This window comes from Patella vulgata, chromosome 4, assembly GCF_932274485.2.
Source record: "Patella vulgata chromosome 4, xgPatVulg1.2, whole genome shotgun sequence".
Lineage (NCBI taxonomy): Eukaryota > Metazoa > Mollusca > Gastropoda > Patellidae > Patella > Patella vulgata.
This window is the reverse complement of record NC_065882.2, coordinates 6,027,092-6,052,482: the sequence shown is the minus strand read 5'-3', so window position 1 is coordinate 6,052,482 and position 25,391 is coordinate 6,027,092. Positions and strand designations below refer to the sequence as shown.

Below are 25,391 nucleotides of genomic sequence, written 5' to 3'. Positions count from 1 at the left end.
TGGTATGTAATATTGTTGTATATATATAATATATATATATGGTTGTAGAGATTTATACTATACCTAGTTAGACCATTATAAAATATACAAATTTTTTTGTAATTGGATTCCGATGTAAAATACTTTCAACTCATAATTAAATCATTAAATTAAGTACTTGGTTGTTTATTTTATTACATTGGCGGGTAAGCCACTGGCTTGCTAGCCTGGAGGTCCGGTGTTTCCTGCAATGGCCGAGAAAGTTCATCCAGATTTTCCGGTGTGGTTCCCCCTTGTTAGTGGCACAGGACAGAGGGCCTGACAAGGACAGCTGTGATGGAACGGAAAACTGAGGTCCCGTGTGTACATTGGCGTGCACGTAAAAGATCCTTTGGCAGTTGGAATTTGATATAAGAGTAGGGTATAGTGTCGCTGCCCCGGCAAAATTTCCCTCATAGCACACTGTATGGCGTATGCTCGTCTTCATTAGCCCAGTCGGAGCAGAACAGTAGGACCTTAAATTTCATCTGAGAATGCTTTGTGAACTTGGGCCTGGCTAATGAAGACAGACATAAGCCATGCTGTGTGTTATGGGCCTACATGTCTTCCAATGCTAATTTTACATATAAATAACAAAGTGACCATGTGTTTAACCATAACAAAAATATATCCTTTATTTAATGTTCATGTCAGAGTTTAGATTTTGTCGTCATGTTCTGCTCTACGATATTATTCTTGATTAAATTATCGATATTATTCTCATTATAACCCATTTCCTTTAATATATCCACACTATCCTGACCAATCACTGGAAACGGTAATAACTTATTTACAGCAGGTGTCCTCGATAATTTCGGAGCTGGACCTGGCTCCACGTTTCCATCGTCGGATTTTAAAAATGTTTTGTTTTCCACGTTGTGTGGATGTGACGAGGCTTCGTCTAAACTTAATACGGGTGTACAACAAGCGTCTAATTTTTCAAATATTTCCGTCCATTCGTCTCTGGTTTTTGTGGCGAATTTCTGTGTGAATGTTTTTTTCATTTCGTTCTGATCATCAAATTGAGTGATATCTTCCGATTCTAGGTTCAAACCTGTGGAAAAAAAAGCAAAATACAATACTTTTATTTCATAAATTTGAGAAAAATTAAAATTTGGGATAAAAAGAATTGACTGTCACTAGAAAAGAGAACACGACAGAAAAATAGAACCAGCGGCTGCCAGGCAGGATACGCCCACATTTTCGAGAGATGGATAGAAAACAAGCTAAAACGAAAGTGATTTTTCCAAGGGCCATAATTCAGGAAATCACAATTCGATATGTTCAAATATCGAAAGGAACCGAGATCTTTGGGTTATAAACTTACATTTCAAGTTTCAACAAAATCGGATAAAAATTGTGACCTCTATAGGGTCCACAACCTTGATATACCATATTTTTACGCAATTTGAGAACGAGGGGCGGCCATTTTGTCTGTCAGTTTTGTGACAATTTTCACGAAATTCGAACTCGGTCATCCTTAGGGTGTAACGGTGATATGATAAACGTTTTTTTAAATCGGATAAAAATTATGACCTCTATAGGGTCCACAAGCTAAAAACGCGATTTTTTGTACAATCAGGGGCCATTATTCAGGAAGTTACGTTCTGATATGCACGAATATCAAAAGGAACCAAGATCTTTGGGTTATAAGCATACATTTCAAGTTTAAAACAAATCAGATAAAAATTGTGACCTCTACAGTGTTCACAAGCTAAAAACGTGATTTTTCGTACAATCAGGGGCCATAATCCATGAAGTTACGGTCCGATACATGCCAACATCGAAAGGAACCGAGATCTTAGGGTGATAAACCTATATTTCAAGTTTCATTGAAATCGGATAAAAATTGTGAGCTGTAGACTGTTCACAAACAATTGTGGACGGACGGACGGGGGCGACGACAATATACTTCCACATGAAAATGTGGGCGTATAAAAAGTCTGTGCATTACCATGTTTTTATTAAGTATAGAATGAATAAAAACAAGGGAATGTACAAACTTTTTCTATTTTTCTCGTATTCTCTTATCTAATGACATTCATTTACTTTTTTGAATTGTCAGATATCCTCTTACAGTCTCATATAACAACTTTTGGTCTTCGAAGGAATTATTAGTGAGCAGAAATTCGCCAGTGTATCTGTAGTCACTTGTGTCAGCTATATGGAAGGGTAACTTGTGTTTTCCTTTTGCGTTTGTCACTTCCAATTGTTGAAACCTTCATTATGCATCTATCGTAGCAATGATCTCTGTGTTAAAATTAAATTTGGAACATGTTTAACCAGTTCTATCACATATGTGATAATGACTGACACCAATATTGTCCTTTAAGTTTCATCAAAATTGGATACTCTTCTGTATACAGAGGATTACCTCTGGTAATGGCAATTGTCTGTAATATTATACCCAACAACGTCCCCTTCAGTTTTAATATGCTAATTACTGAATGAATCTATATTCAATACAAGCGGATTCTCGTTGATTGACAAGTAATAATCAACACTGTGTGATTGAGCTGAGAGTAGATTGATTTACATGTATATTATACATATATGACTGTCAAGTCTTAGCTGGAAATTAATCGACTCTTCGTGACTCAGCCGAAAATAGATTGATTTTCACATTTCCCTTTGAGCCTCACATTGAGTCACACGTGTTTGTTTACATACAGTAAATCTGTTTCCAGAATATTTTTGCCCTTCAATAAATATACGGCGACACGAGGGCGACTTCAACTTCACCCTAGGTTCTTTGGAGGGTGAAATCAGCGGTGGTTGGACGTCTATTTCGTTCATGTTGCCCACTAGTTCGAGCCCTGATTTATGACAGCAGATGCTGATTCATATACCTTTTTCTAGAACCATTCACTCTGCAATACAATGAGGGGCAGTTGGATGGCCGAATGGATAGCACGTGCGCGCTGTATCATAATGCCTGTCATTGAGTCAACTGGCATGGTTTCGATTCCCCGGTTGTACGTGACAAGGAGTAGGGTCGCCTGTCCAACCTCGTGGGTTTTCTCCGCGTCCTTCGGTTTCCTCCCACTGCTAAAGACCCCTACGTGCAAGCGAATTATTGAAATAAAATTAAAAACCATATGTTAGTCCCGAAATGACCTAGTTTGTGTCGAGTGGACGTTAAACCCCATTTCTCTCTCTCTCTCTCGCAATACAATGAACAAGTCTTTCACAATGAAAACTGGTAAATAAAAAAACAACCATGAAAAAATCCTTTCTCTGTGGTGGAAACCTTATATGAATTGCACCAATAGGCCACCGTAATAATCAGTTGATTAAGATCCTCGTTGTTAATTACCTTTCAATAATTGTATGAAGAACTGTGGTTCTAACGAGCCAACAGCCATATATTTATCATCAGATGTTTTATACGTATCGTAGAAAGCTGCACCACCATCAAGGTAATTATCTCCCTTTTCTTTACCCCAGATCATCATGTCTCTAGTAGACCACAGAAACTTGGCTAAATAAAAAAACAAAACAAAACAAAACTTTGCTAAATAGATATTTAAGAACATAAAATATAGTTAGCGCTTGCGCGTTGTATCATAGGGTCTGTCATTGAGTCAACTGTTGTAGTTTCGATTCCCTGGTTGTCGTCTGTCCAACCTCGTGGGTTTACACACGTTGCTAAAGACCCCTATGCGTAAGCAAATTATTGAAATAGAATTAAACCATATGTTAGTCTAGAAACGACCTAGTTTGTGTCGAGTGGAAGTTAAACTCCATTTCTCTTTTTATTAGGCCAGTAGATACTGAAAAGTAGACGTTAAACCTCATTTCATTCTATTTCCTACTTACATATATATGCGGAACCTTCGACCATACTGGTATCTATCACCTGACCTAATCCAGACGTATTTCTTTCAAACAACGCCATCATTATACCTAGAGCACAGGTCATACCACCTCCAGCAAAATCAGCAACAAGATTAATAGGAGCATGGGGCTTACTTCCCTTTCTTCCTAAACTTGATAACACACCTGTAAGATACAACAACACACATGATAATTAACACACCTGTAATATATAACACACCTATAATATAACAACACACCTGAAATATAACACCACACCTGTGATATATAACACACTCCTGTGATATATAACACACCTGTGATATATAAAACATCTGTAATATATAACACACCTGTAACTAACACCTGTAATATATAACACACCTGTAAAAATTGAAGAATTTGGAATCCCTTGTAAACTACAATATTGTGAAAATTGAATCTCTAAAAGGAATATCAATCTCAAAGCAATATCATTTTAAACATCGTTCAATTCTATCTCTCAGCATTCAATTTCCTTTGCAGATGGTGGCTATGTGGGTAAGACGCTGGCTCGCTAGCCTGGAGGTCGGGTGTTCGATCCCTGCATTGGCCGAGAAAGTTCATCCAGATTTTCTGGCGTGGTTCCCCCTTGTCAGTGATGCAGGATGGAGGGTCTGACAAGTACAGCTGTCTAGTCATTCGGATGAGACAAAATAACGAGGTCCCGTTTACACATTGGCGTGCACGTTAAAGATCCCATGACAGTTGGAATTCGATATAAGAGTAGGCCGTAGTGCCGCTGTCCGGGCAAAATTTCCCTCCTAGCACACTGTATGACATAGTTTAGCCCAGTTTAGGAGCAGAACAGTAGGACGTTAAACCCCATTTCATTTCATTTCAGCAGCAGATGACATAATCAAGTTAAGTGTCACCTGTTGGTTAAAACCTTTTGATCGGTTTGTTTTTAATCCAAGAGATTACCTAAGGTTGATACTTTGATTTTCTTTTCTTAATTAAACGCTAAATAATAAATTTAAGTACACATTAGCGTGTATTTAGACATAGACAAGTCACAATCTGATTAAAACACAGATCCTATTTCGTTTCATTTTTTTATAGTTCAAAATTTCGTTTTACTTGTCTTTACAACACTAGGATCTGGAAGAGTTGTTATATAACCCACATTCTAGATAATGTGAAGGATTAGCCAATGAAACGGTCTGTTGAAGCCAGTTCTTGGCGTTCAATGCATGGAACTGTGGGTATCCCACTAGAAACATCAACGCTGATTAGTTAATCAAATATCTGACATCATAGGGTCAAAAGTCGCTCGTATGACCCCTGACGCGACCTCCCACTACAACTGCTCACATCTTCAAGTAGTGGAGGCCATCGAAACTATAAAAAAACGAAATGAAATTTTATAGATTTGTATTCTAATCAGACTGAGGTTGCAGAATATGCAGAAAAATAGGACGTTAACAGGCTTCAAAATTAGCGGACGCAAAGACGCAAAAAACGTACTAAAATATGAAAACTTTAATTTTTTTATAGCTTAATTCTGTGAAAAGGTTGAAAATGTTTGAGATAAAATTATACGTAAGACGCCATTTTGCGTATAGACTCACTTTCCTTTAACAAACTCCAAGTCTCAACTAAGAGACCAGATATAATCCGCCACGCGTAACTTAACCAATGAAATAACAATATGTCACCTTCCCGACAAATAATATATGCAAAACTGAAACCATGTGATATTATTGACCAATCATGTTATCCCTAACTGTGTTGACCCTAAGAAGGCGAACGGGCCATTTCACACGGTTTACACAGACGTAACTAAAATACTACTGACTGACGTAGTATTTTGGTCTAAACAACGATTACCACATTTTGTCAATGCAAAAACCAATAAAATACACATTTGTGAATAAGTGGTGGTTAAATGGATCCAAACGATCAAATTCTGTTCCAATACTTCCATTTGGCACCAGGCAGAAAAATGTTGTATTAATTTTAGATTTACTGAAAGTTTTTGCTTGTTACACTTTGTTTTTGCTTCTAATTTTAAAAATCACAAGCAAAAAATTGCTTCTGGTATTGGAAATGATCTGGAGCGTGTATTTAGCCAATTCAGGGCAGAATGGATGATCTGATAGAAGAGTATAAAATTGTAGAACTAACCCGAAGTAGCTATATAATTAATATCATGACCAGCTTGATGTGATAAACAACCATTCTGTCCATAACCTGTCAATCTAGCATAAATTAAACTTGTATTATCCTTCATTAATCTCTCTGGTCCTAATCCTAGCTTCTCCATTACACCTGAACATATAAAAACACATCAATTTAATAAAATATTTTATAAGCTAGGGGTCTCAGGCCTCAGGTTAGCTCCCGGGTTGGCAGAGAAATTTTCTTGGGTTTTTCCAGTGTGGTTTTCCCTTGTCAGTGGTGCAGGACGGAGGTCCTGACAAGGACAGCTGTCTAGTCGTTTGGATGGGACGAAAAAAAAAAGAGGTTCTGTGTACACATTGGCGTGCACGTAAAACATCCCTTGACAGTTGGAATTCGATATAAGAGTAGGCCATAGTGCTGCTGTTTGGGCAAAATTTCCCTCATACCACACAGCATGGTGTATGAACCTCTTCATTAGCCCAGTGCAGAAAGTAGGACGTTAAACCCCATTTCATTTCATTAATATTAGGTAGCGTGATCATTCATTGGCTATAGGTGATTCCGAGATATCTTTGTAAGATGCATTGGTAATTGTATAATAGGTAATACATAGCCAAATATGGTTTGGTATGGGTGGGGGGTGTTTCATGAAAAATACCTGAATGCTCTTATGAAAGGTTGCAATGGATTTAAATGTGGGGATACCCCCCTCCACCCCCAACAATTCCAGAGCAAAACTTCACATGGGATTAGTCCTCAAGGAGTTGGTGATGGTAAATGCAGATGTTTGACTCCACAAAGATTTATAAAATGGCCAAAGATGCTGGTGCTGCCCTGGTTAAAAGTACTAACCTGGTCTGAAGGGTTCTAATAGTACGTCAGCAGTCTGACATAATTTGCGTACTACCTCTCTACCTTCGTGTTTCTTTAAATCAACCGCTATTGATTGTTTACCTCGACTCAAACGATCGGCATTCATCAGTGTTTTAGGCTGCAATACAATAAAATGAGAGATATTTGGCCTTGACGACAGTTCCTGACAGCCGACAGCTGTGCTACACTCTTATTTTGATTTTCAACTCTCCAAGAATTTTTAAAATGCTATAAATCTGTTTTCCGTTCTATCTGAACGACTACTTGACTAGGCACTTTCCTTGACTGCCTTGGAGAAATCAGGTTATAAATACCTGACAAAAGAGAGAGAGAGAGAGAGAGAGAGAGAGATAGGGTTTAAGTCCAGAGGAAACTTGCATGAGGACCCGGAGAAAACCCATCATGAGATTGGACAGGCAACCCTACTCCTTGTCACGTACAACCGGGGAATCGAAACCACGCCAGTTGACTTAATGACAGACTTTATGATACAGCGCCAGTTGACGTAATGACAGACTTTATGATACAGCGCACACATGCTAACCATTCGGCCATCCCCCCCCCCCCCCCCCCCAAACATCCATAGAATACAAGACCAATTTCAAATTTTCCTTACGGCTGCAATCAAATTAGTGAAAAGTCTAAGGGGGGGGGGGGGGGGGGTAGATAATAGAGTGAGAGAGAAATTAGGTTCAACGTCCACTCAACACAACTTAGGTCATTTTTGGACTAACACATGGTTCCATTTTATTTCAATAATTCACTTGCGTGTAGGGGTCTTTAGCAGTGGGAGGAAACCGGAGGACCCAGAGAAAACCAACGAGGTTGGACAGGCGACCCTACTCCTTGTCACGTACAAGCAGGGAATCACGTCTCTTGACTTAATGAGAGACCTTATGATCCACTGCACACACCCAACACACTGATTTAGATAAGTGGCATGGCTTCAACTTCCCAACTTGAACAAGACGAGGAACAGATCCAACCTCCTGGTTCATATGGCGGGTATTTCGGTTTCCACAGCTAAACATCTGCATGCTCCCTATATTTCTAAACTAACAACCGAATTACCCTATCTACTCTTATAACTCTTGCACCAAAATCGGACAAAATCATTCCACAAAACGGTGCTGGCGCCAATCCAGCCATTTCTATAACTTTGATGCCTTTTAATGCCATTCTCGGATTCTGGTTTCTGAAATAGAAAACACAAGAGATATATTTAAAATCATCTGTTACTAAACCAGGGGCTAAGTAAAGGAGATGCAATGATGCACTTTGCGTCATGGGTTTAGAACTTTTGCATCCCCAGGGTTTTGCGCCCCATGAGTTTTAGCTTCCCTTCAGCTAGTTTTCAGCATGAGTTTTTGCATGTCCACTCGACACAAACATATGGTTCAATTTTCAATTCTATTTCAACAATTCACTTTTGCATAAGGATTTTTAGCAGTGGGAGGAAACCACCAGAGGACCCAGAGAAAACCCATCAGGTTGGACAGGCGTCCCTACTCCTTGTCACATGCAACTGGGGAATCGAAAACCATGCCAATTCACTCAATGACAGACCTTATGATACAGCGTGCACGCACTAACCATTCGGCCATCGCTGTCTTTAATGGACAAATGACGTGGTTTCATTGTGGGGGGGGGGGGGGGGGGGGGGTCAGTGAGTAAGATGTTGGCTTGCTAGCCTGGAGGTCGGGTGTTCGATCCCACCCAGTGTTGGTTGAGAAAGTTCATCAGGATTTTCTTGCAGGGTTTTTCCTTGACATTGATACAGGACAGAGGGACAATGTATATAGTCGATCGGATGGTATGGAAAATCGAGGTCCCATGTACATATTGGCATGTAGCCTACGTAAAAGATATCTATCTTCTTGGTAGTTGGAATTCAATAAAACAGGTAAGGTAGGCCACAGCACACTGTATGGCGTATGTCCATCTTCATTAGCAATGTCATGAAAATACCTATATAAAGAAGAATGTTTGGTCGTGGTAGCTCGATGGGAGTTTTACAGTGAACTTTGGTCTTGTCAGAACGAGTAACACGATAATTCTAAATTTAACTCAGAATTGAATTTGTGATATAAGGGAGACAACTACATTTTTGTTTTTGGGTAATCTCCCTTTAAACCTCTAAACTGAATAATTCAACTCCTGTCGAAGTCGGTCAATTTTGACGCACACGAAAAAGCAATGTTTAGGCCCGAAAAATGAAGCTACATAACTTTACCAGATAGCGCCCAATCAACAATCAGTAAAATTGGCTAACAACTAAAATGTTTACATTGACTGACCACATAGTGTATTATTTATTGATCGTCACGTACTTGAATAATAAGAAATGAAATGGGTTTAACGTCCTACTTTTCTGCTCCGACTGGGCTAATTAAGACGGGCATACGCCATACAGTGTGCTGGAAGGGAAATTTTGCCCGGGCAGCGGCACTATGACCTACACTTATATCGAATTCTAACAGCCAAGGGATCTTTAATGTGCATGCCAATGTCTACACGAGACCTCGGGTTTTCGTACCATCCGAACGACTAGACAGCTGTCCTTTTCAGGCCCTCCGTCCTGCACCACTGACAAGGGGAATCACGTCGGAAAATACCGATAAACATTCTCGGTCAATGCAGGGATCGAACAAGCGACCTCCAGTCTAGCGAGCCAGCGTATTACTCACTTAGCCACCGTGGCTCCCCAGTGAAATTAGACAATAATCTGAATAAAAAAATAAAAATCGGTCTATATTGGTGTCAGTCATTATCACATATGTGATAGAACTTTGTTCCATAATTCCTATTCAGATACAAATCTGAAAAAAAATATAGCTTATAAAAAAACCTTCCTTTTGTCAGTGGTGCAGAATGGAGGTCCTGACAAGGACAGCTGTCTAGTCCTTCGGATGAGACGAAAAACCGAGGTCCCGTGTATATATTGGAATGCACGTAAAAGATCCCCTGACAGTTGGAATTCGATATAAGAGTAGGCGATAGTGCCGCTGCCCGGGCAAAATTTCCCTCATAGCACACTGTATGGCGTATGCCCGTCTTCATTAGCCCAGTATAGGAGCAAAACAGTAGGACGTTCAACCCCATTTCATTTCATTTCATTTTATAAAAAAATACTAAAAAACAACAATTTGGCCCGTCCTAATTAGACGTTAAACCTTATTTCAATTTTATCTATTTTCGCGTTTCTTGAAAATACTTGAAATGAATACACTCGCCGTAATGTTCCGAGACGGTACATAATTAAAACTTATTGACTACCGTACAAATCAGACATTCAGTAGCCCAGCCGCTACAAACCAGGCTCTTAAAACCAGCTTATAAATTATTGTTTATTATGATAAATACCTGAACATACACAGAAACTGAAGGGTAAAATAAATGATCTACTATAAATATAGCTGTCGTGTGTATATTATATGTTATCACAGGGGCGGATCCAGGGGCGGGGGGGGGGGATTAGTGTCATACCCCACCCTGCTCAGCTACATAAATAAAATTGTAAAACAACACTTTATGAAAAAAGTGTAACGGTCGTGTGCTTTATCCTTTATCATCAGATGATGGGATGAGATTGGCATTCAAGGCGAGAAATAATGATATAGTCATGTGTGATATCGCAATAAAATTGGATTACAATGTCATCCTATTAATTCATTATAAAAATTGACATCAAACGGGCTGTTGGATTTATCACTTTAAAAAGCGCAGTGTGTATGTATGCCTACGTATTGTAGAGACGATGATGGCACCATGCATTGTCAACTTAAAGGAGCTATACATAATATTTGGGACCTAGAGATTGGCACAAATGGGCCGCAACGCATATAATAATGTAACATGAATGTATATAAACTGATTTACATTCAATCGTTTATCGGTTATGTTCGGCGAAATACGCCAGAAGTCTCAATCGAATGGCAATCTCTAGCGCCTGGTTATTCCAATCTACACCGATATTACTTATTGTACATACTCTCCAGACAGGACTTGTGGAATATGTCTAGTCTCGTTCTTCAAGTCCTTTGTTATAAATGGCGTCAAAGAGCATTTACCAATGGTAAAATGTTTATTTTGTCTTAAATATTGGATATCAGAAGCCCATCTTTTCCCGGTAAGATCACAACATCAATGTAGATTTAAATTGACAAATAATTCGTGTTTTCAATGTCGAAGACTTTGGATGGTATTGAGTTAAAGAAATGAAATGAAATGAAATGGGGTTTAAGGTCCTGCTGTTCTGCCCCTAAACTGGGCTAATGAAGACGGGCATACGCCATACAGTGTGCTATGAGGGAAATTTTGCCCGGGCAGCGGCACTATCGCCTACTCTTATATCGAATTCCAACTGCCAAATGTATACACGGGACCTCCGTTTTTCGTCTCATTCTAATGCATTCTAATGTATACACGGGACCTCCGTTTTTCGTCTCACCCGAAGGACTAGACAGCTGTCCTTGTCAGGACCTCCGTCCTGCATCACTGACAAGGGGGAACCACGCCGGAAAATCTGGATGAACTTTCTCGGCCAATGCAGGAATCGAACACCCGACCTCCAGGCTAGCGAGCCAGCGTCTTACCCACTTAGCCACGTGATGCCCCACGCCAACATGTACACGGGACCTCGGTTTTCCGTCCCATCCGAACGATTAGACAGCTGTCCTTGTCAGATTGAGTTACAGGGGGGGGGGGGGGTAGATGGCCGAATGGTTAGCACATGCGCGCTGTATCATAAGGTCTGTCATTAAGACATTTCCCGGTTGTACGTGACAAGGAGTAAGGTCGTCTATCCAACCTCGTGTGTTTTCTCCGGGTCCTCCGGTTTCCTCCCACTGCTAAAGACCCATGCGCGCAAGCGAATTATTGAAATTGGATTGAACCATGTATTCGTCCCGAAATGACCTAGTTTGTTCGCGTGAACGTTAAACTTCACCTCTCTCTCTCTCTCTCTCTCTTTCTCTCTCTCTCTCCCCCCCTCTCTCTCTCCCTCTCTCTCTCCCGCTTTAACGAGAGCCTGGCAAACCCCCTCCCGCAAAAATTCCTGGATCCGCCCCTGTATCAGGCTTCAACCCCCGTTCTACGTGAAAAATTGTATATAAATACGGTTAAATCTATTTGTTAAGGTCAGCTCAATTTTTGTCACGATCACTGAGATGTAAATAATGTTAGGGCACGGTGCTTGTTGGCGAGATTGTAGGTTAGGGGTAGGGGAAGCATTGGGGCTAGGTCCAGGGTTAGCGTTGTGATTAGCGCTAGCCTAGTTTACATCTCGTGACCTATGACGAAAAATTCAGCTGGCCTTATCATTTAGCATTAACCATATAAATACGTATATTCGATATCTTATTAGCATTCTCAATAAACATGGTAAATTAAGAATTTGTTTAGTTTGACCTCCTATTTCTCATCAGTGTAGATATAGTCATATATCCGTCGTTATCTCAACTAGTGTCATATTTACCCCTGTCCCTCACGATTTGAAAAGCGAAGTCAACTTCGGATTGTTTATTAAAACCTGGTATGGTGAACGATTTAAAGAAAAATTAGGTGAGGTAGTTAAAATTTTTAATTTTAGTGTTTAGAAATGTTATTTATTATAAGTAACAACGCGTGATTTACATTTTTTGGAAAATATCGAATTTCTCACGGCTTTTATCCATGTAGGCTAAACAGATTATTTAACGTTGATCAGGATATTAACGCTATATAATCTCCTGGTATTGTGAACAATGTAGAGAAAACTTTCTTTAGGCCTGAAATGTTATCTAAATTATTAATTAGACATTAATTAACTTATCCAGGCCATAATCATCTCTCATTGTCATTGCTAGCCTGCGATATTTAGCGGATTGGAATTGGAATTTTCAGCATATTCTATTTACGTTATCTATTTTTATACGCCAACATTTTCATGTGGACGTATGTTGTCGCCGCCCCTATCCGTCCGTCCAGACGCCCGTCTAAAGGTCACAATTTTTATTCGATCTTGACGAAACTTAAAATATAGATCTATCTCCCAAAGATCGCGATTCCTTTCGATACTGGCATATATCGGACCATAACTTCATGGATTATGGCCCCTGATTGTACGAAAAATTACGTTTTTAGCTTGTGGACACTCTAGAGGTCAAAATTTTCATCTAATGTTGATGAAACTTGAAATTCATAACTTCCTGATTTATTGCCCCTGATTACGAAAAATCGCGTTTTTAGCCTGTGGCCCCTCTAGAGGTCATTTGATTTAAAAAAGTTTATAGTATATCACTCTAATGATGCTGGAGTTCGAATTTCGTGAAAATCAGACCAAACCTGCCGGACAAAATCACCGCCCCTCGTACGCAAGTAGTGTCAAAATGGTATATCAAGGTTGTGGAACCACTAGGGGTCATAATTTTGATCCGATTTTCGTGAAACTTAAAATGCATGTTTATAACCCAAAGATCTTGGTTCCTTTCAAAATTTGCGCATATCAGATCGTACCTTCCTCAATTATGGCCCTTGATTGTACGAAAAATCGCATTTTGTTCAGCTTGTTCTTTATCCATCTCTTGTAAAATGTGGGCGTATTCTGTCTCGCAGCCGCTGGTTTATCTATTATAGCTAGAACTGTCAACTCTTCAAGATTTTTAATTTTACTGTTTATAAATTTTTCTCCGATTGTACGTGACAAGGAGTAGGGTCGCCTGTCCAACCTCGTGGGTTTTCTCCGGGTCCCCCGATTTCCACCCTCTGCTAAAGACACCTCGGCGCAAGCGAATTATTGAAATAAAGTTGAACCAATGACCTAGTTTGTGTCGAGTGGACGTTGAACCCCATTTCTTTCTGTCTCTGTTTATAAATTTCATCTATTAAAAGTAATTGTGCGCGATTTACATTTTACGAAAAATATCGAATTTCTCAAGGCTATAATCTATGCTGAAATGTAATGAGATGGGTTATTTTACATTCAATCAACGCTCGATAACCTCTTGGCTTGGATTAAGTATAGGATAAAGCACGAGACCGAGGTTATGCTGGGGAAAGAAAGACTGCCGGCAGGCCGAGGTTTTTCTGTCGAGGGTTTTTTTGAATTCTTTCGTCCCCAGCATAACCGAAGTAGAGGACTTTATCTTTCTTATAAACCGTCTATGTTTACATGTACATAAAATGAGAATATCCAGAATTCCAGTAAGAAAAACTTTATACCATTTTTTCTTATGGAAAAAAAAAACCTACCCTGGAAGAATACCCCGGTACAGGTTTAAAGAAAAACTTTAAGACCTTATGATACAACGCACGCGCTGTCCATTCAGCCATCCAACCCATAGGTAATACAAGACTTACTAGAGAGAGAGAGAGATAGAGAGAGAGGGGGGGGGGGTTAACGTCCACTCGACACAAACTATGTCATTTCGTTAAACCCCATTTCATTTCAATTTTCATTATTTGTTGTTTATTGCTTGTAATTTGTCTTGTCTGTCTTGTCAGGTTTGTGTCGAGTGGACGTTAAACACCCCCCCCCCTCTCTCTCTCTCTCTCTCTCGTCAGGTTTGTGTGGTCCCCCTGTACTTGATATTAAACTTGGGGAAAGCAGACATTCATCATCTCGTTTTCTTAACAACAGTAAAATGATTAAAATGTTTCACTAGTGTAGAAATATGTATCCGTTATCTACAGATAATTTTATTAATTCACATGTGCACGATAATCTTAATACGCATATTATTAGACCGGGGGCCCAGGGGTCAACCTAGCTAAAAAGTGTACCAATTTTCTCCTATATGGTATCAATGTATGTATATCTGGTATCATCAGAATGTAAGTCTGCCGGGTTTTTGGTGGTGGGTGTGGTATTCCACGCCCTAAATGCCACGACCCCCAACTAGGCTAGATTAGCTCAAAAGTGAACCAACTGAAAATCGTACAGCAGTCTACCGTACATCTTCAGGTATTACAAAAACACTCTGACAGACATTTCTAGAGGTGGGGTACCCCTGACAGAGCTATGTAATTGCCAGACATTTGTAGTGGTGGAGTATCCCTGACAAGAGTTATCTAATATTTAGACCAAAGCTAGGCTAGAATAGCTCAAATCTGTACCCGTAAAACAGCTTTGGAGTTGTTCAGTACCACCACAGGAGTCATGAATGACCATTGCCAGACAGTTTGTGCGGTGGGTTACCCCTAACAGACACGCCACGCCTCCAACTAGGCTAACTTCGCAAGCACTGTTCCCGTGTTTTAAAAAATTAAATTTGTAGCCAGGATGCGTAGAATACTAATACCTAGCACGTATGGAAGAGGCAATAAACTGCGGTTGCAAGAAATTGATTTTTGGGAAAAAACGTTTTATGGGGCTAAAAATGCGTCTTATTCACTGGGTGGGGGGTTGGATGGCCGAATGGTTAGCACGTGCGTGTTGTATCTTAAGGTCTGTCATTGAATCAACTGGCGTGGTTTCGATATCCCGGTTGTACGTGACAAGGAGTAGGGTCGCCTGTCCAACCCCGTCGGTTTTCTCCGGGTCCTCCGGTTTTCTCCCACTGCTAAAGACCCCTACGCGCAAGCGAATTATTGAAATAAAATTGAATCATGTGTTTGTCCCGAAGTGACCTAGTTTGTTTCGAGTGGACGTTAAACCCCATCTCTCTCGCTCTCTCCATTCACTGGACAAATGTGACAGTGCGACTCCCAAGCCAGGGAGAACGCTATGTCATATGTGGATTGTGCATTAGTGTTAGGGTTATGCTTGGTACAGTGTTAGGTTTAGGGTTATCGCTAGCCCTGTTTATATCACGAGACTACACCTAGCCCTAACCCTTACCCACATTCCACATATATGACGTCATGTGTCCAAAAATGAGCAGGACCGTCTCCGATCTAGCGTTCTCCCCAAGCCAGTCCTTTACACAATATTTCAGAACTAAAAAGGGAGAGAGAAAAATGGGGTTTAACGTCCACTCAACACAAACTAGGTCATTTTGGGACAAACAATTTTGTCTTAATAATTCGCTTGCGCGTACAGGTCTTTAGCACGTCTCGGTTTAGTGTCATCCCCACTTCATATCGGTAGCGTCATCACTTCATTTGCGTGAGGGGAGGAAACCGGAGGACCCGGAGAAAACCCACGAGGTTGGACAGGCGACCCTACTCCTTGTCAGGTACAACCGGGGATTCGAAACCACGCCAGTCGACTCAATGATACTTTATGATAGAGCGCGCGCACGCTAACCATTCAGCCATCCAACCCCCCACCTAGCTTGTAGGAACGATGGCGGTATGAAATACACAAATACCAATTCCCTTACTAAATTATTGCTCTTTTCAATTAATTCATTTGAATCATTTTTGGATCAATATCTTTTTAAAAAGATAGCCACGCAGTGAGTGCAAATACGTCCACATAGCAGCCATTTCTTGACGGCCATTTATCCAAAAGAAAAACTTGGATGTTTAACAAAATCTGTTAAAACTGTGGCCTATATCGCTTCCGGTACAAGTGAGGTATATATAATCCCACTACGCTTATTCGTCCGTTCATGACCCCAAAGCAACACACCAGATTTAAAACAATTTCGTTAAAAATCTACAGCCTCTATTATGTTCACGAGGTTTCGGAACATGACCACACTGCACTACACCAAATTTGATAAAAAAGAATCCTTCAATAACTGTAGCCCCCCATCGTATCCAATAAATGAAGTTGGCGAAAGGACGGATATGGTGACGACATAATACAGACAATATTTAACGCTTATTTTGGCCCGTTGACCAAGTGGTTTAACCGTGCGCTTTAGTGTCCAGTCGGAAAATGAAATGAAATGGGGTTTAACGTCCTACTGTTCTGCTCCTAAACTGGGCTAATGAAGACGGGCATACGCCATACAGTGTGCTATGAGGGAAATTTTGCCCGGGCAGCCAAGGGATCTTTTACGTGCACACAATATGTACACGGGACCTCGGGTTTTGGTCCCATCCGAACGACTAGACAGCTGTCCTTGTCAGGCTCTCCGTCCTGCATCACTGACAAGGGGAAACCACGCCGGAAAATCTGGATGAACTTTCTCGGCCAATGCAGGGATCGAACACCCGACCTCCAGGCTAGCGAGCCAGCGTCTTACCCACTTAGCCACGTGATTCCCTCCAGTCGGAAAAGGTTGAGAACTCTGCTCTGTGACGAATCAGCCATTCCGAGGAATTACACAGCTCGATGATGAAACAGCCGTTCCGAGGAATTACACGGCTCGGGTAGAGCCTATTTTCTATATCTTTTGGACGTTAAACCCCACCCCCTTCTCTCTCTATATATATATTCTGACATTAACACATATTTTGATAATCAAAATCTTTACTTCAGAGCCATGGGAGAGAAGCACCGAAGACGAATTGGACAATGGCGCTGTGTTACCGTAACATTGCTGCTTGTGTGTTCCGTGCTGGTGATAGCAATCATGGCGGTGGCCATCATTAAAAACAGATATCTGGACGAAAGATCAGCTCGTTTGTGCGGCGACGAGAGTAGTTTAATAGATATTTCCGAACCGGATTATCCCAGTGTTTTCCATGATCTAACATCCACGGAAATACGAGGTTTAAGGCGATATCTTCATTCAGAAGCTGCTAAAGATTTACGTCTCGTGAAAGCTAATGCTACTTCCATGGGTAAAAGTTTTATTTACACCGCAGACATTCATCTAATTGAAAAAGACAAAGTTCTCTTTCACACGGAAATGGGTGGCGAACGTCCGCCACGAGAAGCAAAAGTCATTGTGTTCAGAGGTGATGCTACACCACCCACCGTAGAGGAATATATTGTAGGTCCACTTCCGGCTCCCATCTATCATCGTTTACTCAATGTTGAAAACCGCCCCAATCCTATACCCGATGCTGTTAAACCTTATTCCCTCACCGAACTAGATGCCATGATAGGAGTCAAACATTTAGAAAAACTAGATTCCGATCTCTCGGAAATCTTGCTAGAAAGTTACGATGCTTCGTTTACAAACTGTAAAAAGAAATGCTTGACTCTAAAAATTGTTCCATTGTCGGCTGAAATGGACGAATCTCCGTCCCGTCGTCTGATGTTTCAGGCTTTTTATGACGTCAAACATTATTCACTTTATCCCGTGGATCTGATGGTGTTATTCAAGGCAAATGAAACCAACCCTTCCATCTATTACATCGATCGTATTTTCTACGGTGACCAAGAATTCAAATCAGTTCATGAGCTACAAGATAGATACATCGAAGGCTCTATAACCAAATCCTCCATTTCATATCCTTCGCTGACTACAAGTTCAAAATCTAACACCGATAATCCCTTGCCGAAAGAAGCAAAAAGACGACGACCAAGGCTGGTTGAACCCGACGGGAGAAGATACAAAATAACACATAGAAAAGTGGAATATATGCAGTGGCAGTTTGATTTCCGGTTGTCTCCCTTTACTGGTCCAGCATTATTCGATATTCATCTGAAAAAAGAAAGACACGCGTATGAAGTTAGCCTACAGGAAATAGCCGCCTTTTATTATGCATCTAATGAAGGCGCAAAGACCTCGTCATTTATACATGGCAGTGTTCTACTTGGAACTCACGCGAAACCCTTAATTCCCGGAACAGACTGCCCGGAAACCGCCACGTTTATTAATACTACCTTTATGGTGGAGAAGTCGGATGAACCCTTTGTAGCGCAGCGGTCCATGTGCATCTTTGAACAATATACGGGAACTCCTTTAAGAAGACACATAGCTTATGCTACAACAGAAGGAGGCTTCTATGAAGGCATGGCGGACTCGTCTTTAGTCATGCGCACCATACTGGCCATTGCTAACAACGATTACATAATAGATTATATCTTTCACCAAAACGGAATTCTGGAAACCAAGGTAACGTGTACTGGATTCCTGCACGGTTCGTATCACTATAACAACAGATTCGGACATCGTCTAAGAGACGATTTAGCAGCTAATCTAAATCATCGTTTGTTTAATTTCAAAGTCGACCTTGACGTGTTCGGTACCTCGAATCGTTACCAAACTCTAGACATTCTCTCAAAGAAAGCCGGTAGCAAAAGGAATAAATTCACGCAACAAGTCTATCGCTATGACTTAAAACAAACGGAAAGTGAATCCGGCTACATTTACAACTACGACAGGCCTAAATATCATCTGTTTTATAATAACAAAATGAAAGATAAATTTTTTAATCCAAGAGCCATGAGACTGTACATCCAGAGTATGTCTAACTTACGTTTGCCAGATGATGATAAAACCAGCTTACCTTGGGCCCAACATCAGATTACTGTAACCCAATTTAAACCATCAGAAGTGACCAGCAGTTCACCCTACGCCCAGTTTGATGGTGGGAACCCAGTTGTAAATTTTACCCAATATTCAGCAGATAACGAGAACATAATCGATAAGGTAATTAATTATAATATCCATTTGATTGATTAGGTTATTAATTAAAATATACGGTTATTAATTAAAATATAAGGTTATTAATTATAATATAAGGTTATTAATTATAATATAAGGTTATTAATTATAATATACATTTGGAAGATTAGGTTATTAATTATAATATAAGGTTATTAATTATAATATTATGTTATTAATAATAATATGCATTTGGATGATTAGGTTGTTAATTATAACATAAGGTTATTAATTATAATATGCATTTGAATGATTAGATTATTAATTCTAATATCGGGTTATAATATGAGGTAATTAATTATAATATGCACTTGGATGATTAGGTTGTTAATTATAATATGAGGTGATTAATTATAATATAAGAGGTTACTAATTATAATATGAGGTTATTAGTTATTAGTTAATATGAGGTTATTAATTATAATATGAGGTTATTAGTTATAATATGCATCTATTGATTAGATTATTAATTATAACATGAGGTTATTAGTTATTAGTTAATATGAGGTTATTAATTATAATATGGGGTTATTAATTATAATATGAGGTTAATAATTATAATATGCATTTGATTGATTAGGTTATTAATTATAATATAAGGTTATTAATTATAATATGAGGTTATTAATTGCAATATGAGGTTATTTATTATAATATGAGGTTATTAATTGTAATATGATGTTATTAGAATATGAAGTTATAAATTAGAATATGAAGTTATTAATTGCGATAAGCGGTTATTTATTAGAATATGAGGTTTTTAATAATAAAAATATGAATTTGATGGATATGAGATTATTATAATATGCATAAAGTAAAAATACCATGTCGATGCAGATTTTGTTGTACGGACTACCATGTTTATCAAAATATAATATTTTTAACTTGTCTTCATCTAGGTCTTTTATGGACGGTTTGTCCATAAACGCAATATGACAATGTTCGCCGGGAACAACGGGGTTGTTTTAGGGTTAGTGCTAAATGATAAGGCCAGCTTAATTTTTCGTCATTGGTCACGAGATGTAAACAGGGCTAGCGCTAATCCCAACCCTAGCCCTTACCCTGGACCTAGCCCCAATGCTTACCCTAACCCTAATCTACAATCTCGCCAACAATCACGTGCCCTAACCTTATTTACATCTCAGCGACCTTGACAAAAATTGAGCTGGCCTTAACAATTAGATTTAGCCATTGTTTTAGAAGTTATCGAACCCTTTTTTCCAGGATGTTGTTCTGCACGTAGTCCAACCTGTCTGTTTTAAAAACGTCTTACTCTTTTGTTTTTGTTTTTGTTATTCCAGGATCTTGTTATCTGGATTACAATGGGAATGTACCATATACCGCACACAGAAGACCTACCATTAACATCTACAGTAGACAAACAATCCACTTTCTATATTATACCCTTCAATTATTTCCCTAGAGACCCTTCAGTTGATTCCCAGGACGGGATACGTGTTCAATACAACAACAGTCAGAACCCCGCGGATGGTGTTCTTATTAAATCGGACGAAGAACTACCTAGGCATAGATGTATTACTACGCCGTTTAATTTAACAGCTTTAACAGATAGTCCCGATGGTTTGCTACAGAGTAAAAATAAATGGTCAATTCTTTAGGAGAGGGTCGTGATTGCCGTCTTCATTAGTCCAGTAGTGAGAGAGAGAGAGAGTAATGGGGTTTAACGTCCACTCGACACAAACTAGGTCATTTCGGGACTAACATATGGTTCAACTTTATTTCCATAATTCGCTTGCGCGTAGGGGTCTTTAGCAGTGGGAGGAAACTGGAGGACCCGGAGAAGACCCACGAAGTTGGACAGGCGACCCTACTCCTTGTCACTTACAACTGTAGTCCAGTAGTAGCAGAAAAGTAGGACGTTAAACCCCGTGTCTTTTTATCTCATGTTACGGTTGCCGTATTTATTTTTCTCAGTAGGGGCAGAACAGTAGGACAGTTAAAACCCATTTCATTTCATTTCGTGTTGCGGATTGTTTCCAGGATGTAAAGTGGTGTTAATTGTAACGTACGAAGCCATGACAAATTATGACCCAACGAAAAACAAAAGATGTCGAACAGAATAATTCTTAGTGCTGGCCATAATGCTGATGGTCATCATGCAGTGATCAGCAGAGTTCACGAGCAGAAAGGATACATGTACATTGACTTCTTGCTTTCGGCTCGTGAATCTTTTAACCTACCGCACACGGACGATTTTTTTCGTTTGTTAAAGCAACGAACAAACTTTAGGCAACCAGTGATGCTGACGAAATGTAAACTACGTGTGCCTGCAAGTAATTTGAATACCATCGCTGATCTTGTGACTAGTCAAAATGGCACTGCCCATTGATGGAATTGTAATGTCTAAACCGCCGTAAATTTTGTTAGATCACGTGATATTTTAGCTTTTAGCTGATTAATCAAATTATAAAATAAAAGATGTCCGCCCGTTACTGTCTAGCATTATGGGGACAATTAAAGATACATTATGTAAGATTTAGATAAAGAGCCAGCCATTCTTGCTATAATAGTCCGAAGATAGATAATTAAAAATGAATAATTTGAAAATTTCATTCAAACTACTCTATTGCGAGCGAAGATATTAGTCTTTGAAGGTTTGACAAGACGTGTGCAATCATTTCAACCACCGTACTGGTTGTTCGAAGCTAGGTCTCGCTCCTCCATTTTTAGCTTAAATTGAAATATGGCTGAACTGTTCTAATCTATTTAATATTAGAGAAATCCGATGCCACCGAGAGTTGGTTATGGCCTGGATAAGTTAATTAATGTCTAATTAATAATTTAGAAAACCTTTCAGGCCTAAAGAAAGCCCTTAAAGGAGCTAAATCGCTAATATTTGGGACCTACAAATTGACACAAATGGGTCGCAGCGTATATAATAGTGTAATATAATTGTAAATAAACTGATTTACATTCAATCGCTTCCGTTTTACTCTAAATTCAAAGCAGTTATGTTCAGCGAAATACGCCAGAAGTCTCAATCGAATAGCAATCTCTAGCGTCTGGTTATTCCAGTCTACATCGACAGTATTTATTGCGCATGCTTTCCAAATAAGAATATGGGGTCACCGTTTGACATGACTTGTCTAACCTCGTTCTTCGAGTAGCTTGTTACAAATTGCGCTTAAACGCATTATGGTACACGAATCGTGTACCAATCGTAAAATGTTTATTTTGTCTTAAATATTGGATATCAGAAGGCCATCTTTTTCCGGTAAGATCACAACATCAATGTTGGTTAAAATTGTCAAATAATTCGTGTTTTCATTGTCGAAGGTTTTGGATGATATTGACTTAGAGACTTAGCTACTTTAAATAGGCAGATTTAGCTCTTGCATAATGTATGTTTAACTAATAAATTGTTGTCTTTAAAATATCGCTCTTGGGAGCTAGGTGTAAATTCGACATTTACTTAATGCCGGACACGGTCACTTTATTGCCCATACAACTTCCGAGCGAGACAACCCGTGATGCAGATTGGGAAAGAAGTGATATCTGAAAAACGACAATATTCTCGCACGGTATGTTTACTTGTTTGATTCATTGGGCGTTTCCGGAGTGGTTTACCCTTGTCAGTGGTGCAGAACGGTGGGTCTGACAAGGCCAGCTGTCTAGTCATTCGAATGGGACGAAAACCGAGGTCCTGGGTAAACATTGGCGTGCACGTAAAAGATCCCTTGAAAGTTGGAATTCGATATAAGAGTAGGCAATAGTGCTGCTGCCCGGGAAAAATTTCCCCCATAACACTTTGATACAACATATGTTGTGATGGATTGCGGCTACATACATACTTTGATTTTGTTATAGATTATTGTTATAGATTATAAAAAAAAAGATTTTATAAAAATATAGATTATTGTTATAGATTATAAAAAAAAAGATTTTATAAAAATATAGATATCGTTCAAGTAAATATATAATCAAATTAAAAAATAATAAAAAAATATGATATTTAAATCGTGTAAATAAAGTTTAAACTTGTAAACAAATCATGTAAATGAGTGTGATTTCAGTAAAATATAAATATTCCGTGCATTCCCTTGTTTTTATTCATTCTATAAAAACATAGTAATGTACGGACTATTTCTATTTTTATCGCGTTTTCTTATCTAAAGACATTAAATTACATTTGAATTGTCAGATATCCTCTTACAGTCTCATAGAACAACTTTTGGTCTTAAAAGGAATTATTAGTGAGCAGAAATTCACCCGTGTATCTGTTATCACTCGTCACTTCAGTCAGTTATATAGAGGGATAACTCGTGTTTTCCTTTTGCGTTCGTCACTTCCGATTGTTGAAACTTTGATTACTCATCTATCGTAGCAATGATCTCTGTGATAAAATGATATTTAGATCGTGTTTAACCAGTTCTATCATATATGTGATAATGGCTGGTACCAATATTGTCCTTTAAAAGCTTAGAACTATATACGCGACCTTAAAGGATAGCCATCTTGTATAAAGTTAAAGGGGGCATTATGGAAGATTAAATAAAGAACTGACAGTTCTCACTATAATAGTTAAAAACTAAATGATGTAAAGGGGATATTTTGAAAATTTTAGTCAAATTGCTCAACTCTGAGCCGAGATGTTAGCTATTGAATTTTAGGCTAGCCTCGATCATCATTACTAAAGTCGGTACGATAATAAAAAACATAGTCTCGATTATCCAATTTTGGATTTAATCATCAATGAACGTTGAGCAGCAGATCGGATTCAAATCCAGTAAAAATCCGACACATAAGACGGCATCTAGAGTTGATTAAGGGCTTTTCGTGTTAATATATGTCTAATTAATAGTTTATATAAACATTTCAGGCCTGAAAGACCTGCAACAGGCAGATTTAGCCCTTTCATAATTTATGTTTAAAAGGAGATTTTCGCATTAATGCTGTAAAGGACACCAGTAAACCGTTTTATGAGCGAGTCTTCGCCTTTGTCTAATTGTAAGTTAAAGGACGTAAACATTTAACTCAACATCATTCATAATATTCGAAATTAAAAACACGAATTCAATATTGGTCTATTTCAATCAATATTAGTCTATTTCAATCAATATTAGTCTATTTCAATCAATATTAGTCTATTTCAATCAATATCTTGTCGGGAATATATATACAAGTTCATAACATTACATGTTCGTCGCATGAACATCAACAATGGTGCATGGATTTCAATTTGGCCTCTAGAGATCCCACAGGGGGAATAACTCTGACAGTCATTATTGAGATTTTTGAATATCAATAGGATGCTAGGATGCCCCTAAGGCCATTCGGCAAACCTCGATGGATTCTGGTATCCTACATCTAACCTCGGTTGTATGACCGTAAGTGATATGTAGCTACACCTATACATTTGTGATGCGAGAGAGAGAGAGAGAGAGAGAGAGAGAGAGAGAGAAATGGGGTTTAACGTCCACTCGACACAAACTAGGTCATTTCGGGACTAACACATGGTTTAATTTTATTTCAATAATTCGCTTGCGCGCAAGGGTCTTTAGCAGTGGGAGGAAACCGGAGGACCCGGAGAAAACCCACGAGGTTGGACAGGCGACCCTACTCCTTGTCACGTACAATCCGGTAATCGAAACCACGCCAGTTTACTCAATGACAGGCCGTATGATACAGCGCGCGCGTGCTAACCATTCGCCCCCCCCCCCCATTTGTGATGCGGCTACCTGTTTAGTTATTAGGAAAACATGGGTTAGTGCTAAATGATAAGTTCAGCTCAATTTTTCGTCATACATCACGAGATGTAAACTACACCTAGGGTAGAGGTCAATGATTTACCCAACGTTGCACACGCCTTATGAGAGAACAGTTAAGGCATATTTTTAGTGGCTTTTAAAGATGCATTATGTATATTAATTTCTAGCACTGTACATCTTTGTATAAACGAATAGGTTGTGCCTAAAATGGACTTCAAATTTGATAATATTGATATGAATCCTTTCTTATCAAGGGATTCATTGAAATGATCGAATTTCGTAAGTTCTTTGGAATACAAATACTCCTTAAATATGTTCGTAATCGACTAATTATATCCGTTCAATAAGTCGAAATACAATT

The 25,391-nt window shown here is 39.1% G+C and overlaps 2 protein-coding genes across 2 annotated transcripts; one reads left to right on the top strand and one right to left on the bottom strand.

The window, feature by feature from the left end:
• Positions 1 to 627: 627 nt before the first annotated feature.
• On the bottom strand, positions 628 to 8,942 carry LOC126817390 (alpha-methylacyl-CoA racemase). The gene is made up of 7 exons (XM_050544357.1): positions 8,839 to 8,942; positions 7,942 to 8,065; positions 6,850 to 6,988; positions 6,001 to 6,144; positions 3,838 to 4,020; positions 3,335 to 3,499; positions 628 to 1,072 (listed from the first exon to the last, which is right to left on the bottom strand). The coding sequence occupies exons 2-7, from the start codon at positions 8,047 to 8,049 to the stop codon at positions 669 to 671; spliced, it is 1,143 nt and encodes a 380-aa protein (XP_050400314.1). The 5' UTR covers positions 8,050 to 8,065; positions 8,839 to 8,942; the 3' UTR covers positions 628 to 668.
• A 9,330-nt stretch (positions 8,943 to 18,272) lies between these two features.
• On the top strand, positions 18,273 to 25,236 carry LOC126817770 (putative amine oxidase [copper-containing]). Its single transcript, XM_050544915.1, has 3 exons — positions 18,273 to 18,749; positions 20,603 to 20,674; positions 25,198 to 25,236. The coding sequence occupies exons 1-3, from the start codon at positions 18,273 to 18,275 to the stop codon at positions 25,234 to 25,236; spliced, it is 588 nt and encodes a 195-aa protein (XP_050400872.1).
• Positions 25,237 to 25,391: the final 155 nt, after the last annotated feature.